At 43.9% G+C, this 17,027-nt stretch overlaps 1 protein-coding gene across 1 annotated transcript in view; it reads right to left on the bottom strand.

Moving 5' to 3' along the window:
- Positions 1-17,027, bottom strand: part of LOC146763111 (ras GTPase-activating protein 1-like) — a 206,642-nt gene that overhangs the window by 29,256 nt on the left and 160,359 nt on the right. Inside the window, exons 20-21 of the mRNA XM_085571163.1 lie at positions 11,789-11,875; positions 6,424-6,491 (exon numbers count right to left, since the gene is read on the bottom strand). Of these exons, the coding sequence (XP_085427289.1) occupies positions 6,424-6,491; positions 11,789-11,875 (155 nt within the window). The remainder of the gene's footprint in view (positions 1-6,423; positions 6,492-11,788; positions 11,876-17,027) is intronic.

Here is a 17,027-nt window from a genome sequence, read left to right as displayed (position 1 = left end):
TAAAAATAGTGTTTTATATTCTTATAGGGTTTGTAGTTCTACTTGTTCTGCCATGCATTTTCATGTGCATTCAAAGAGCCTTGAACAACATGGCAAAGCAGGTGTTTCTGGTTCAAACAGAGAGGGGAGATGTGGGAACTCAAAATGTCCCTCAGACATTTTTAGAGGTTCCAGGCCTTGGTCAGAAGCATTTTAGACCCTGGCAGACAACTGAAAAACAGCTGTGATTTTGAGTTTGAGCCATGGAATGAGTTACCAACTTTGGAGGTGGAACAATCAGTCACAAAGGGTTAGATAGTATAGTAAAAGTAGTTACAAAGTAGAGGGGAATTATTTTAGTATTGTACAGGGGGGTTTTAGCACATGTACAGGGGGGTTTTTACTTTGTACATGGGGGTCAGATATTCTAAGATGGAGGAAAGCGGGCTGTTCCTGTCCTTCCTCTTTCTTTTTCCTTACCTCCATGTTCTTGGTGATGTTTGCACTCACAGATTGGTTTAGAGTAGAAAAGCACTTTGTAATATAGGTAGCAGGTATTGGGGGAAAACTATAAACATGTAATACGTAATATATCATATAAAAGATAGCAGCAGCCCTGGGCTGGGAGAGAGAAGAAGAAGACAGCAGATAGAGAGGATGTCAGGGTGAGTGTGCCTCTACCCAGGCCGCTGACCAAGCAGCCGCAGCCCAAGAAGACAATCTTTTAGATAACTAACAATAAACTGCCTTGAGACTGAACAGCAAAAGCCTACGGAGTTTTTCTTTGGAAGCACGGGTTGGAGGAGGAATTTCACCATCACATGGGAACCCAGAATAAGGCCAGGGTTCTCACAGGTTAGTGTTGTGAGGGTTGATGGGGAGGCTAGGGCTGTTGTGACACTGTGTAAATTATCTGATAAAACTTATTCTAAAGTGAACCCAGAAGTGTTGGCAATCCCAGGGAAAACTGGATATGGAGCCTCTCCAAATTAGTCTGAGGCAACCAGGACAAGTGGTGTCTAAAAAGTAATACCCTCTTTCAAGGGAAGGAAGGGGTTACAGTCTGTTATTGAGTTCCTGTTAAAGGCGGGTCTTTTGGAGCCATGTATGTTCTGTTTCCCTATAACATTTCTATCCTGCCAGTTATGAAATCAGATGGAACCTATAGAATGGTGCAGAACATAAGAATAATGAGACTACAAAACCCAGGCACTCCATGGTCCCAGATCCTTATACCATCCCAAACCAGGTTTCCTCCTCACACTGCTACTATTCAGTATTTGATTTAAAATATACTTTCTGGGGATGCCTGCTTACAAAGCACAGTAAACAGTATTTTGCCTTTGAGTGGGAACAAGAGGGAGAAGGGAAAATAATAAAGACATGGATGATCCTTCCACAGGGATATATGGAAGCACTGGTCTTATTTGGACAAGATATTAAAATAATTTACTCCATCCTTGGAAATTAGGTTATTGTAGCATGTGAAGGACTTGCTTCTATCAGGAGAAAGGGAGGAGGTGGTAGGAGAAGCCACTGTGAAATTACTTAATTTTCTGGCTGGAGGATGGGATCTTGGAGTGTCTGAAGGGAGGGCATAGGTGTTGGAGAGAAAGGTTGAAAGTTTGAGGACTGTTTTGACTGAAGGCTTGTGGTGTGTTGGTCCAGAAGGGGTTCAGGGAATCCTGGAGGTGCCATTGCCCAGGACTGAAGGGGAGCTGTGACAATTTTTAGGATTAATAGGGTATTGCAGGACCTGGATTAAGGACTTTTTATTTTATGAATTTTTAAACCCAGATAGCCCCAGTGTTGTGGTATGGACACCAGAAAGACAGCAAAACTTTAGCCAGACTCAGAAAAGGATTTGGAATTGTATGTGGATGTTAAACAGGGCTGTGCCAAAGGAATTCTAGTGCTAAAATGTTTGACCCATCTGCGAGGGGATGGCCCCATTGTTTGCTCTAAGGGTAACTGTGGCTCTGTTGTCTGCAGAATTGTGCAGCCACAGCTTTGATGATAACTGATGGCAGGATTGTTAAAGTCTGGCATCAAGTTCTAAATGGATGACCAGCACTAGATTGTTACAGTATAAAACCTGTTTAATGGAACAGGAGTATTTAGAATTTAGAAGCAGGGAAGGGTTTAAACCAGCCTCCTGTTTAACTGGTACCGAGGAAGGAGACCTAAAGGAAACTCATGACTGTATCCAGGTAACAGATCTGCAGACCTGAGCTAGGGAAAATTTACAGGATATCTCTCTGCCAAATGAGGGAAAGGAGTTTATTGATGGATCTTCAAAAGTAATAGGAGGAAAAGGAGTTACTGGTAATGCTATAGTGAAAGGAGGGGAAGAAGAAGGGAAGCTACCATGCACATGGTCAGCACAGACCACAGAACTGTATGCCTTAATGCGGTGGTGTGTTTTTCTTTCATTTAATATTTGTTTAATATCTGTTTCCCCCCCCCCCAACCCCCCAATCTCCTCCTCTCCCCAGTGTCAGTCTTCCCTAGCTCTCCCCTAAACCCCCCCTAATCTCCAAGTGGTCAATCCTCCCTTTCCCTGCCCCTTTCCCTGGAACCTTCCCTGTCATTCATTCTAGCCCCCTCCTCAGCTTCCAGATGTTAGTTCTGCCCTAAACTCCTCCCCTGCTATTCCCTTAGTGGTTACTGTTCCTACACCCCTCCTCCTGAGTTCTGTATAAAACCTCTGCCCCCCCCTCTCGAGGGGGTCTTGGGGCTCACTGAATAAAACCATCCCGTTCACCCCCCAAGTCCCGTGCCGCCTTCGTCTGTCCCCGCGCGCCACGAACTGAACTGCAGAGCTTGCAGGGGGAAGCGGCCGCCCGTTCTCTTCCCTCACCGCCCAGCCTGGCACGGCTCGGAGTGCCGCGGCGAGAGGAGCGCATGCCGCACCACAACACCTTAATAAAAGCCTGCAAATTGTATCCCGGAAAGGTGGTGAATATATTTACAGATTCAAAATATGCATATGGGGTGGTACATGCGTTTGGAAAACTGTGAGGAAAGAGGTTTGTTAACTTGCAGGGGAAAAACATTTGCACATGAGAGCTCAATTACTTGCCTGTTGGAGATGGTGATTTTACCAAGAGAGGTAGAAATAATACATGTTAGGGGACAATAGGCAGGGTACTCAGAAGAGGCAATAGGTAATCAAGTGGCCAATGGAGACGTTCAGAAAGCAGTACTTCTGCCAGAGGTCTCTGGGATCCTCCCTTTGCTCCCTGTGGCTCAGCTGTTGCTGGGGGGAGGGGGGAGTTGGTGGTGGTATCTTTTCCATCAGAGGAGTTGGAGATAATTAAAAGTGGTGGAGCAAAAGAAAGAGGGGAGAATTAATTTACAATGGACAGTAAACAGTGGATGCCAGGAGCTTTGACCCTGCAAATATTAAAACAACTCCATAGGGGGAGTCATTTGGGCTCTCAAGGATTGGCAGAGGCCTTCCTCAAGATGTACTTGTTATGTGTAGTAAATATAATTCGCGCCATTCCTTGTATGAAATATGTAATATTAGATACTTGTTAGATTATGCCCGTTGTATTAGTCCGTCCCCGTCCCCGTCCCCGTCCCCGTCCCCGTCCCCCCCCCCCTTGCAGGCAAGACTGGGTGTATATTGGAAACTGATTTACAAGTAAAAGGATGTGGCTCGGCCAGGAGATGGGCCATGTCTGGGCTCCAGGTGTTGATCATCAGTGCTGATCATCGCATGAATGGCCCAAGATGGATATCATGGAAATCCTCAGACAGATCCATGTGAATGCAGCCTTCCTGTAAAATCTCATCAAGAATTCACCTACTCTGGACATTGAATTATTTCTCCTCATCACCAAAAAAAGAAAATCTTATTAACCTATGGATTCTGAATAGAAGAAAAGACTGATTGCTGAAATCTTGGCCTCAGGCGGAATTTTCCCTATAAAAAACCACTTGTGCCAGGATGGAGGTGTGTGTGGGCATAGGGGAAAACCTCTGCTGAGGCTGACTCCTTGTTGCACACCCAGGGCCGATCCCAGGCTTGGCTCTGTTCTTTCCTGGTGGCTGGCTAGATAGAATTTGACCACTAATAAAATTATTTTAATTTTTAATCTGGCTGAATAAATTATCATTTATAACATACTGCTTTACGTCTTTTGGTTTTAGCAAAATGAGCTATTGAGGGGTGCCTGGCTAAAGTTAATAGGACATCATAACCTTCCATGGGAGGGTCTCCATGCTGGAACAGGGGAAGAGTGTGAGGAGTCCTTCTCCTGAGGAATGGCAGAGACAATGTGATGGACTGACCACAAGCCCTGTGCCACTGGGAGGAAGGGGGAAGAGAAAATAGGGAGTTGTTTTGATTTCACCCCAGCCAGCAGCCAAGTCCCACGCGTCCTCACTCACTCCCCCCCACAAGTGGGATCATGGAGAGAATCAGAAGGATAAAATGTTTGAAAACTTATGAGTTGAAATAAAGACAGTTTAATAGGGAAAGCCAAAGCCATGCATACAAGCAAAGCAAAACAAGGAATTAATTCATCCTTTCCCATGGGCAGGCAGGTGCTTAGCCATCTCCAGAGAGCAGGGCTCAATCACGTGCAGCGGTTACTTGGAAAGACAAATGCCATCACTCCAAACATCCCCTCCCTTCTTCCTTCTTCCCTCAGCTTTATATACTGAGCATGATGTCATATGGTCTGGAATATCCCTTTGGTCAGTTTGGGTCACCTGTCCCAACTGTGTCTCCTTCCAACCTCCCATGCACCCCCGACTTCCTCACCAGTGTGGCAGTATGAAAAGCAGAAAAGGCCTTGGCTCTGTATAAGCACTGCTCAGTAACAACAAAAATATCTCTATATTATCAACACTGTGTTCAATACAAATCCAAAACACAGCCCCATATCAGCCACTGGGAAGAAAACAAACTCTACCCCAGCCAGAACCAGCACAGGAGTGAAGTTGAGCCTGGGAAGAAGAAAGGGGTTAGAGGGAAGGTGTTTTAAGATTTAGTTTTATTTCTCATTACCCTATTTTAATTTATTGGTAATATATTAATTCAATTTCCCTAAGCTGAGTCTGTTTTGCTCATGACAGTAATTGCTGAGTGAGCTCCCTATCCTTAGCTCATGAGCTTTTTGTTATATTTTCTCTCCCCTGTCCAGCTAATAAGGAGGAGTGACAGAGAAGCTTTGGTGGGTGCCTGGCATCCACCACAAAGAAATACAGCAAAACCAAAACTTAAAACGTGGAATTCTATCAACACTGCCTTATGCCTGGTACAACAGTAACACACATACTAGCTGTTGCATCTCTACGACATCAACTACATCCATAAGTTAAAATGCTCAGAAACAATTCTAGGTACTTAAGCCAACTGCAGTGGAATAATCTATGCCCACACCATTCACAACAAAGCCCCATGCCAACTTTTAGATACGATCCCTGATGCATGTCAACATCCAAAGCACATCTAAGAACCATTTAGGAGAATGCTATCCTGTTATCAGTCAGAACTGTACTGCAGATCAGTACTACAATTTTGCAATCCTGTTCTAGCAAACAGGAATAGTCCCTGTCACTGCTTTTTCTACTGATAGAGATGCACTCTACAAAGAGAGAATCAAAAACCAATATAATACTTTTGTACTGGGCCTGGCTAGGACAGAGTTAATTTTCTTCAGGGCAGCTCATATGGAGCAGTTTTACATTTTTGACCAAAATAGTACTGAATGATGTTTATACAGCATCAAGGCTGCCTCTGTTTTTCACTCTGCCCCCCCCCCCCCCCCCCCAATGAATAGACTGAGGGTGAGCAATAGTTTGGGATTAGACAAAACAGGGCAGATGACCCAAGGTAACCAAAGAGATGTTCCATAACATATAAAGCCATGCTAAGCAATAAAAGGGAAAAGATGGAGGTTTTATGGGTGTCAGCCATCTTTTGTTCAGGAATTGGCTGGGCATCAGTCTACACATGGGAGGTAATATGATTGCCTTTGCATCACTTGTTTATATCTATTAAATTTATCCTTTACTTATTAAACATTTATATATTTTTGTTTATCTTGACCCCCAAATTTTCTTTTTTTTATTCTTTCTTTCTTCTTTCCCCATCCTACTGAGGGTGAAGAGGAAAGTGAGCAAGTGACTGTGATGCTTTATCTGCTGAACAGGGTTAACCCACAACAGTTTTCTTATGAAACACTTTAACATTCACTTTCTCTCTCTTTTTTTTTTTTTTAACTTTAAAACAAGATATTGGGAATAAACATTGTCTAATCTTTAAGCGTGAGAACTGTATGCTGGCTGCCTTAAGGAGAAAGTCAATTGATATGATTAACATGATTTCAAACAGTGTTCAAATTACTTAATATTTTGCTAAATTAGGCACTAAAGTAAGTTTATGCCTATTATTACATAAAGTATGAATTCAGTCTGAAGCATAATCACCTGAGATGATATTAAACATCCTTGGGTTCAGGATAGCAGGACAAATCAGTCGAAGAAAAACAAAGCCACTGAAATGAGAAAAAAAGAGAAATTTTATTTTGTGCAATATTAAATCTATCATAAAATTAATGTAAAATTATGTAGTCTTTAGGCATTTAAGTCAGTGTGGAAATCTTTGTGAGATGACAACCAGCCTGTGTTCCATGTTTTTTAATTAAAAATGTCTTGTTATGATTTCAGTTATGATAAAAAACAAAATAAAACCAGACATTGATTTCCCAATTAAGGTGAACTTCCAAAACTACCTGGGAAAAGCTTAACTGTAAAGCCATACTGGAGTCTGCAGTCTAAGACCACACTACCTTTAAAAAAGAGGAGCACTTCATCTCCTACCTCCTACAAGTGTTGAACTGTCTACTACCACGAGTAATTCATCCTACAGCCACTCATTTCCCCAAGCCAACATAAGGAGAGCAAGAGTGCACAGTAACAATGGAACCTCTCTTTTGGCAGCAACATGGCCTTAGTTCAGCTTGAACCAATCCATGTCCTAATAACAGTATGTCAGTATCCTAGAAGAATAATACTGGATCAGCTACTTTCTTCACAGAAGTAACTGCTGCCACCCAGACAATCTAGACAGCAAAGGAAAAGTACTCAGTATGACTGCAGAACTAGGAACTTATTAAACAGAAACCTAAATTGTTGTGCTGTTTTTGCACAGTCTGGTTCTTGGTAGCAGGGGCACCACAGAGGTGGCTTCTGTGAGAAGCTGCTTGAAGCTTCTACCATGTCCAGCAGAGCCATTCCCTGATGGCTCCAAAGATAGACATGCTGCTGGCCAAGGCTGAGCAAATCAGAGGTGGTGGTAATGCCACTGTCATAACATATTTAAGAAGAAATCTAAACAAACTTTGTGGTGCAGTTTAATTCTAGCTGAGAAGAGGAGGAGGTGAGAACATGTAAGATGAACAACTCTGCAGACACCAAGGTCATTAGAGAAGGAGGGGGAGGAGGTGCTCCAGGCGCTGGAGCCAAAATTCCTCTGCAGGCCATGGTGAGGACCATGGTGAAGCAGGCTGTCCCCCTGCAGCCCACAGGGGATGCAGAGATCCACCTGTAGCCCATGGGGGAAGAGCCCACACTGGAGCAGGTGGATGCCTAGAGGAGGCTGTGGTCTAGTGGGAGATCTGTGGAGAGAGGGGTCCTATTTCCAGGCTGGAGCAGCCTGTCCTTGAAGGACTGCACCCTGTGGAAGAGTGACCCACACTGCAGCAGTTTGAGGCGTACTGCTGTCTGTGGGATGTACTCATGTTGCAGTAGTTTTGGAAGGGCTGTTACTTGTGAGATGGAGCTACGCTGGAGAAGATCGTGGAGAACTGTCTCCTGCAGAAGGGACCCCACGGTGCAGCAGGGGAATGACTCCTCTCCCTGAGCAGTCAGAGAAAGCGCAGGTGATAAACTGCCCAAACCCCCACTCCCTGCCTCCCTGTGCTGTCAGTGGGAAGGAGGGAGGGGTTGGAGTGGAAGGAAAGATGTTTTGAAGGGCTTATTTTACTTCTCATTATCCTGCTCTGATTTTGTTAGCAATAAATTCACTTTATATCTCTAAGTTGAGCCTGTTTTGCCCTTGATGGTAATTGGTGAGTGTTTTCTCATGTTATGTTGAGTGTTAACTCAACTCATGAACCCCTCACAATATTTTCTCTCCTCTGTCCAATTGCAGGGAAGGGTGAGTGAGCAGCTTTCATAGGTGCCCGGTGTCCGGCCAGTGCCAAACCACAACAATTGTCCTTAAGTTTAGCATGAGAAAAATCTAACTTTCCATTGACAGCTAAAGCAAAATAAAAAAAAGGAAAGGAAAGGAAAGGAAAGGAAAGGAAAGGAAAGGAAAGGAAAGGAAAGGAAAGGAAAGGAAAGGAAAGGAAAGGAAAGGAAAGGAAAGGAAAGGAAAGGAAAAGAAAAAAAAAAGAAAAGAAAAGAAAAGAAAAGAAAAGAAAAGAAAAGAAAAGAAAAGAAAAGAAAAGAAAAGAAAAGATCAATTTCAGGTTAACCATAATTCTGGAAGGCTGCTATAAAATGAAGCAACATATGGACCAATGAAAGCAATCTAACTCACCTCTCATTTTATTCAGAGTGCATGGACACTACCAGCAGACTGCTTTTCACTACAGCAATACCAAAGTTTGACCTCTTACAAAAGAGTGGAAGTGGACTTTGCATTACCTTGCTTATAAGTATAAAGTGATGGCATTGTTCATTATTAATTTAAAGTGACACATAGTAGTGAGGTTAACACACCTTTCATGCGTCCAACACACTTGAATTCCAATATATGCTGTTATAGAAGTCTCCTGTTTGTCCAAGAACCATGTATTATGGATTGACAAAACACTCCTGGCCCAGTGTGAAACAAAAATATTTTCTATGAGATGAATTTTAAGCTATGAGGAAGTAAATAATTTTGAAGTAATTGCATGTATCTCAATTTCTCCTATAGATGGTATATTGGTTTTGCACAGCCTAGTTTTTGGTAGCAGGGGGGGCCATAGAGGTGGCTTCTGTGAGAAGCTGCTGGAAGCTTCCACCATGTCCAGCAGAGACAATCCCTGATGGCTCTGAAGATGGACATGCTGCTGGCCAAAACTGGGACAATTAGAGAGGGTGGTAATGCCTCTGTGATAACACATTTAAGAGGAAAATCAAAACAAAGTACACACAGTTTTTCTTCTAGTCAGAGAAGAGGAGGAGGTGAGAACACACAAAGGAAAACAACATGGCGACACCAAGGTCAGTGAAGAAGGAGGGGAAGGAGGTGCCCCAGGCACTGGAGCTGAGATTCCTCTGCAGGCCATGTTGAAGACTATGGTGAAGCAGGGTGTCCCCCTACGGCCCATGGAGGTCCACGAGGGATGCAGACATCTACCCACAGCCCGTGGGGGAGGTGCCCATGATGGAGCAGGTGGATGCCTGGGGGAGGCTGTGATCCAGTAGGAGACCCAGTGGAGAGAGGGGGCCCTTGTTTCCAGGCTGGAGCAGCCTGTCCTTGGAGGATTGCACCCCGTGCATAGAGAGATCCATGTTGCAGCAGTTTTAGGAGTACTATGTGCCCATGGGGGGAATTCATGTTGCAGCAGGTGCAGTAGGACTGCTGCTTGTGAGAGTGGACCCATGCCAGAGAAGTTCACAGAGAACTGTCTCCCATGGGAGGGCCCCCATGGCCTCACAGGGGAAGGACTCCTCTCCTAGAGCAACGGAAGAAAATCTCAGTGGTGAACTGACCAAAACTCGCATGCCCTGTCTCTCTGCGCTGTTGGTGGGAAGGAGGGAGGGGCTGGGAGGAAGAATGTGTTTTAAGGGCTTGTTTTACTTCTCATTATCCTCCTCAGATTCTGCTAGTAATAAATTCACTTTTCAACCTTAAGTTGAGCCTGTTCTGCCCTTGAAATGTTTTCTCCCAGTCCTTATCTCAACTCATGAACCCTTTGTTCATTTTTTTTCACTCCTCTGCCCAGCGCTGGCAGAGCATAGTGAGCGAGTGACTCTCGTGAGTACCTGGCATTGGGACAGCTTCAAACAATGACAGATGGCCTGAAGAAAATTGGGGTATGAACCCAAGATGGACCTTGCAGACACAGAAAATTTGCTTCTTCTTACACTAGTCAAACTGACTAAATTAGGAATGAGTCAATACCTATGTATGGTCTTTTACAAAGAAACAGAAATGGCAGCACTTTCTGAATTTTACAGAGGACAAGCTACCCAGGCACTTAAAAACTATCCACCTGTCTTTGAATATGTAATTATTCCTGGACCAAAACCAGTGCAGTAAAAGATACTATTCTTCACTGGAGGCTGCAAAAACCCCCACAAAACTTTACTCTAGAGACAAGTCACAAGTATCCACTTATGAAGAGAGAAAGAGACCCAATATTTATAGTATCCAGCAGAGATCCCAGAAACATTCTCAGTGTAAGCTGTATCACTTAAGGAAAGCCACATGGTGTTCTCTGGATATGGGAAGAAACAGGAAGAGACATGGTATTTGCTTCTAAGTTCTACACGCTTGCAATAGACTAGCCCAAACACATTTGATGAGAGCAGCCTCAATTTGAAGGCAAAACTCCTGCAGAACACTGTTGGCAGGCATTTTCTTGAATATTTTTCTTCATTAAAATCTTGAGTCACTATTGTTATGAATACTAAATGACAGGAAAATAAGCATGGAAGGTACTGTACTAAGTACACTAACATTAACTGAAACTCTGGGGAAGGAAGGATTCCCATATCTTCATTTCTGTCTCTAGTCACAGTGATAAGCAAGAGCCAATGACAAATCATATGGAAGACACTGTTCAATGGGAGATTAACCTCAGTAAATGAGATCAGTGTCAGATATTGGGCCTATTAGAAAGCTAGGCTTGCAAAAAAAAGAAAAAAGTTATGCAAATGTAGAAAATATGTGGCTTTGAAACCTTTAAATCCCCAGTAACATTTAGAACAAGTGTCAAGACCTCATTTTTGTCAAAAGTTTTTTTTGACCTGCACTAGCAACTGGTAGTGTTAAAGAAAGAACTATTTATTCAATTGATTTATGAATGCAGACTGGAGTTTTTGTACTCGGTGCCAGTTCAAAGGAGTCAGGTTCAGTAGCTTGCAACATTTTTAAAGAGACTCTGGAATGTTTTAACATGATTGAACTGGAGCAGTGAAATAAAACTGGGACAGCATAAAAGTACATATTTTCCAAAATGAATGCTGATTCCAAGTGATCAGCACAGGGAGTCTCCATTGATGCAGAAAACTATATATTTCAGTGCAGAAAGTACCTCAGTGAAATCTAATGTAAGTCCAATCACCTTTCTGAGAAGGTATTAGTTTCCTTAACATGTTATGTCTGCACTTTAAAGGACGCTTATCTTAGCATGTGTAAGATTTTTCCAGTAATTAACACACACTACATAAGAGTCCCTGGATAAGCACAGTCCTCCCAGATGGCATGACAGGAGCATAATCATTAGAGGATATAAAAGGTTAACTATCACTTTGAGAGAACTTTTTCTCTTTCCCAAGAGCTTAGATTAAATAAATTAACAAAATACAAGTAAATTCAAAGTTAAAGCTATTAAATATAGCTATACTGGCCTCTATACTAGACTGTTAGAAAGTCTCCAACAACATGACTAAGATTATAGCAGATCCTTGATATCATGCCCCAGTACCACAATAATTTTAAATATTCTTGTAATTTATATAAATACTAAAAAATTTTGTCACTAAAAGAAAAAAATTATAAGTACACTGAAGCATGACAGTAATAAGACAACAAAATATTATTTTCAGCATAAAATGACAAGTAACTTACCTAACAACTCTTGTTCTCATTGTCGTATTAGCTGGCCACTTGTTTTGAACAGACTTCTGCAAGCATCCATAAATATATCTCAATGTCCTGTAAAAATAATAACTGATGAATAATTTAATTTAAAAATTTTAATGAGTAAAAATAGCTGGTCAGAAAGCATCTAGTCCAATCTCCTCTAATTCAGACATAAGCTGTAAATTTATTTAAAATCTGCTATAACAGTCCATTTACAAATGGCAAAGAAAGTCCTTGACTAATGCACTACTCTATTTGTGAAGGTAAAATTCTGATAAATCATGTATGTATTCTATGTTTTATAATACTTTTTTCCCTATTTCCCTAGGTAGCATTTCTATTTATAAAAAAAAAAAAAACACCAAAAAAACCCGTTTGGTTTGGTGGCTTTTTTCCTTGATTTTTTTTTTCCACTTTTTAACTGAATGGATAATAATTTGTGCATCTATAACTAGAGGTCAGGCGTTTAAAAATAGTTACGCAATAGTCCTCTCCTATAAAAAAAATAGGAGCCCTCTGGTGTATTTCAGAAAATGTTGAGATGCACCATATACTTAACAGGATGAAACTTTAATACTAACTGTGCTGGTTTTGTGTTAATTGATCTGTGCTCAAGAGGGAAAAAGTCAGCTACAGAAGTGATTCTCTGTGAATAGCTGCTAGCAGTTTTCTCTGTGCCTGGCAAAACCAATCGCTGGCTAGCTCTGAGAATTGGCACACTGCTAAGCCAATTAGAAAAGCTGGAAACGCCTCTATGATGACATATTTAAGAACAACAACAAAAAAAAATACAGGAAGCGCTCTTGCTTCCTGCTCTCTAAAGAGAGGTGGGGGGCAAGCAAGCGTCCCTTCCCAGCAGGGGCCGCTGGACCATGCTGCTAGGGGCCATCCCAGCGCTGCAAGCAACCATGGGGCTGGGGCAGTGCCATGCAGCTGCGGCTCTCTCGGCATGGCTCACAATGGACTTTATTAGCCGCTTTTAACCAGCCATGCTGCAGACAGAAAGACAAAAGCAGCGGCAGCAGCTTTTCTTTTTTCAGTGTCCTGCATGAAGAAAAGGTGTGTAATGGAGCTGGCAGGCAGCGAGGCTTGCCCAGTGCAGGTGGAGACCATGTGACCAATAGAGAGAGAAGCACAGTGAGCAATTCCCTGATTGTGGAGCCTAGACAAGATCAACCTCTCAGCGTTGCAGAGCTCTATAAAAACTGTTTCAATTGATAGAACTTGAGAACAAACGAACCTACAGATACCAATTCTCTCCCAAGTCAGAGAAAAGGAAAAAGTGAGGACATGTGAGGAGAAAAATATGGTGACACTAAGATCGGTGCAAAAGAGGGAGGGGGAGGAGGAGGTGCTCTGAGCATCGGAGCTGAGATTCTTCTGCAAGCCATGATGAAGACTATAATAGAACAGTTTCCCTGTAATTCATGAAGTGCATGGGGGGGATGCAGCATTCACCCGCAACGCATGAGACAAAGGCAGTCATGCTGGAGCATGTGGATGATGAAAAGCTGTGATCTGGTGAGAGGCTTGAACAGAGAGAAAGAAAACCCTTGCTTTCAAGAGATTAAGGAAGAGGACTCTTGCTTTTATACTCTAGAACAGCTCATCTTTAAAAACTGCACCCCATAACTAAATGGCCCATGAAAATCAGTTGTGGGAAGACTGCAAGCCATGGGAGGGACTTCATGTTGCAAGCAGGTTCCAGGTGGACTGTTAGCCATGAAAAATAAAACCACCTTGAAAAAGTTCACAGAAAGCTGTTTCCCATAGGAAAGACCCCATGGCATAGCAAAAGAGACTCCTCTCCTTAAACAAAGTGAAAAAAGATCTTAAGAAGTGGCAAACTAACTTAAATTCCCATATTTTGTCTCCCTCCACTGTCGGTGAGAAAGAAAGAAGGGCTGGGGTGGCGGGTAAGGTATTCTAAAGGTTTATTTTTGCTTCTCATTATCCTCTTTTAATTCTGTTAATAATTTTTTCTTTATATGTTTTAAAGTCTTGAGCCTGTTTTGCCCTTAAAGTGTTTTCTCCTAATCTTTATCTCACCCCATGAGTTTTCTTTCCCTCTCCTCTGCTTAACTATAGCAGAGGAAAATGAGTAAATTATATTCATGAGTGCACTGGCATTTGGCCAGCATCAACACATCACACTAACCTTGCTATCAATGACACAAAAGAACTTTCTGTGCTGTTCTGTGGTGGGTTGACCATGGCCAGCAGCTAAGCCCCCACCCAGTCACATGCTTGTTGGAACTCAAAATGTCCCTCGGACATTTTTGGAGGTTCCAGGCCTTGGTCAGAAGCATTTTAGACCCTGGCAAGCAGCTGGAAACAGCTGTGATTTTGAGTTTGAGCCATGGAATGAGTTACCAACTTTGAAGGTGGAACAAGCAGTCACAAAAGGTTAGATAGCATAGTAAAAGTAGTTACAAAGTAGAGGGGAAAATTTTTTTGTATTGTACAGGGGGGTTTTAGCACCTGTACAGGGGGGTTTTTACTTTGTACATGGGGGTCAGAAGTTCTAAGATGGAGGAAAGTGAGCTGTTCCTGTCCTTCCTCTTTCTTTTTCCTTACCTCCATGTTCTTGGTGATGCTGGCACTTATGGATTGGTTTAGAATAGAAAAGCACCTTGTAACATAGGTAGTAGGTATTGGGGGAAAACTGTAAACATGGAACATGTAATATATCATATAAAAGATAGCAGCAGCCCTGGGCTGGGAGAGAGAAGAAGAAGACACCAAACAGTGAGGGTGTCAGGAGTGTGTGTGTCTCTGCCTGGGCTGCTGACCAAACAGCCTCAGCCCGCGAAGACAATATTTTAGATAATTAACAATAAACTGCCTTGAGACTGAACAACAAGAGGCTGCGGAGTTTTTCTTTGAAAGCACGGGTTGGAGGAGAGACTTTACCACCACACAGGACCCCTGAACCAGGCCAGGGGTTCCCACACATGCTCACTTCCCATCAGCAGGATAGGGGAGAAAACAATAAAATCACATGTTATAGATGAGTAATGAGAGAGTTGGCTCTCACAATTAAGGGGTGAACTTTATATGTATGTCAAGAGAAGTTTTATAGATGTATAGTTATGTTACTGCAAAGTGCTCCCCCACCCAGCATTGTTATGCTGGGATGATCTTGGCAGTCCAGGCACTTGGGGGAAGGGGCAGGCTGGTTACTAAGAGGCATGGCATGGCAACACTTGACCTCCAAACAAGTTACAAGAAAGCAGTCTACACCAATGGACAGTGACGAAGAGTTAACAGAAAGACTTTGGGAGGGGCTAGGGTTACTTGTTGCAACACCAAGGTTATAAAAGGTGGAGCAACCATTTTCTGGATGAGTCAGCCACATGGTTACCAACCATGTGGGGGGGGGGATGCTCCCAGCGCTGAAATTTTTCCTTATTTAGTCCTTTTGTTGTAATTTTTGTTAAGGTTTAATAAACCTTTTAAAGTTTTAAAAAGTAGGCAGTTGTTTATCACAATGGGGACTCATCCGGGATATAAAGCCTCTTCTCCAGTGGCCCAGGAGATTTCAAACTAATTGCGTCCCTACTGATTTTGGAAGATTGAACAACCTGTCTTTGGACCATCAGTGATTGCAGATAGACCCAGAGACAGTGAAGGACTATATAATGAAAAATAAGGAGAAGGATCTAGAAGACTGTGAGTATAAGTGTGTGTATGCTTGAAGTGTGAGTGGGGTAGTTCTGGAGTGTGCTTAGGGTAAATACGAAAAGTAGAAGATCCTCATAATTATTTTGGCTAGAATATAGTTCCGTAATTCCAGTATATGAACGTGAGCTTCATATTAGCAATATACAGATCCGTCCTGGTCAGTAGAAGCTTCAGGATAATGGACGGTTGGAAGCAGGGTGGGATGTGTAAGAGAAGAAGGAGGGGGCCCTGTCACCGGGGGGATGCCTGTGGAAGAAGGGCAGAAACGTGGCAGGTGGGACATGTAAAAGACGAAAGCAGGGACCCCCTGCCCAGCAGGGCCCGTGAAACTGAAAGATTTGTAAGCGCTCAAGAGCACTTGGAGGTTGCCAAGTTGAGAGCAACGGTGTTAGAGTGATGGCAAAAGGCGTCATTCAGTAGAAATGGCGCTCATGTCAGGACGGGTAGTTGAGGTAACTTTTCCAGCCCACGGGTAGCAGAGGGGGAAAGACCACGCAGCTGCCCCACGTGGAGCATTGGTGCACTGAGTGCAGTGAACTTCTGGTGTGAAATCAGCACAATACCTTCCAGAGCTTGCCAGCCGAAGCTCAAGAGGGACAAGTTAATGGCAGCGTCTGGGAAGCACTGCATGCCTAGCTGTGGTGACTTAGTAACGCCAAGCGGTAGCACCTGGCAGAGTACCCAGAGACCGCAGGAGGGCTGGCGTGGGCAGGGCTGCCAGTTAGAAAAAAACAGGTGTGCAGGAATTCCTGAGCAGGGACCATGGGGGAGGAGGCAGACAGGGTCTCCCCGACCCACTAGCAAAAAAGAAGAGAGGAAGAAGCTGGTGGGGGGTGAGTCTGCATAGAGTCGTGTTCACGGCTGTGCTTGGTGGGACGGGTTTCATGAGATCAGGGCGCCGTGTGGCTCAGAAGTGGCGGAAGACCATGGGCAAAGGGGAGGCTACCGGCGGTGACTATTTAGCAGACTATTTTGCTTTCACTGAGTGTGTGGGGTTTCTGAGCTAGGGACTGCGTGAGCCCGCGTGGCCCGGGGTTGGCCACGATGGTCAGGGGAGTTGGAACCTGGAACCACCGGTCCACCAATGGGGGGCTACTAGCAGCGAGGGCTGTGCTCGTGGACCCAGGGAGTTTGGAGGTGCGGGACCACTGGCAGCAAGAGCTGCGTGCGGCGAGGGCCTTTGGGCTTGGCGCTGCCAAGGGTCGGGGTGTTGAAACCCAGAGCCGCTGGTCCACCAGTGCAGGGCTGCTGGTGGTGAAGGCTGTGCTTGTGGACCGGGAGAGTTGGGTGGCAAGAGCCGCAGGCAGTGGAGGCCTTTGCGCCTGGCGCTGCCAGGGATTGAGAGCTGTCTGTTGTACGGGGGTCTCGGGGGCCCACATAGGTGGCTCATGGCAGTTGCTCCAGCCCGGGAGGCACTAGGGAGTTGAGGCACATCAGTGAGGATATCAGTGGAGCCAACCTGGTGGCAGAGGGGAGAGTCTCCATCTGAATCACAAGCAAGTTGAGTTTTTTTAGATTTTGCCTTTCAGAAAGAAAGTAA

The sequence above is a fragment of the Lonchura striata genome, chromosome W, assembly GCF_050655825.1.
Source record: "Lonchura striata isolate lonStrDom1 chromosome W, ASM5065582v1, whole genome shotgun sequence".
In the NCBI taxonomy this organism is placed as follows: domain Eukaryota; kingdom Metazoa; phylum Chordata; class Aves; order Passeriformes; family Estrildidae; genus Lonchura; species Lonchura striata.
Note: the sequence above shows the minus strand (reverse complement) of the source record. Positions and strands in the feature narration are given on the sequence as shown.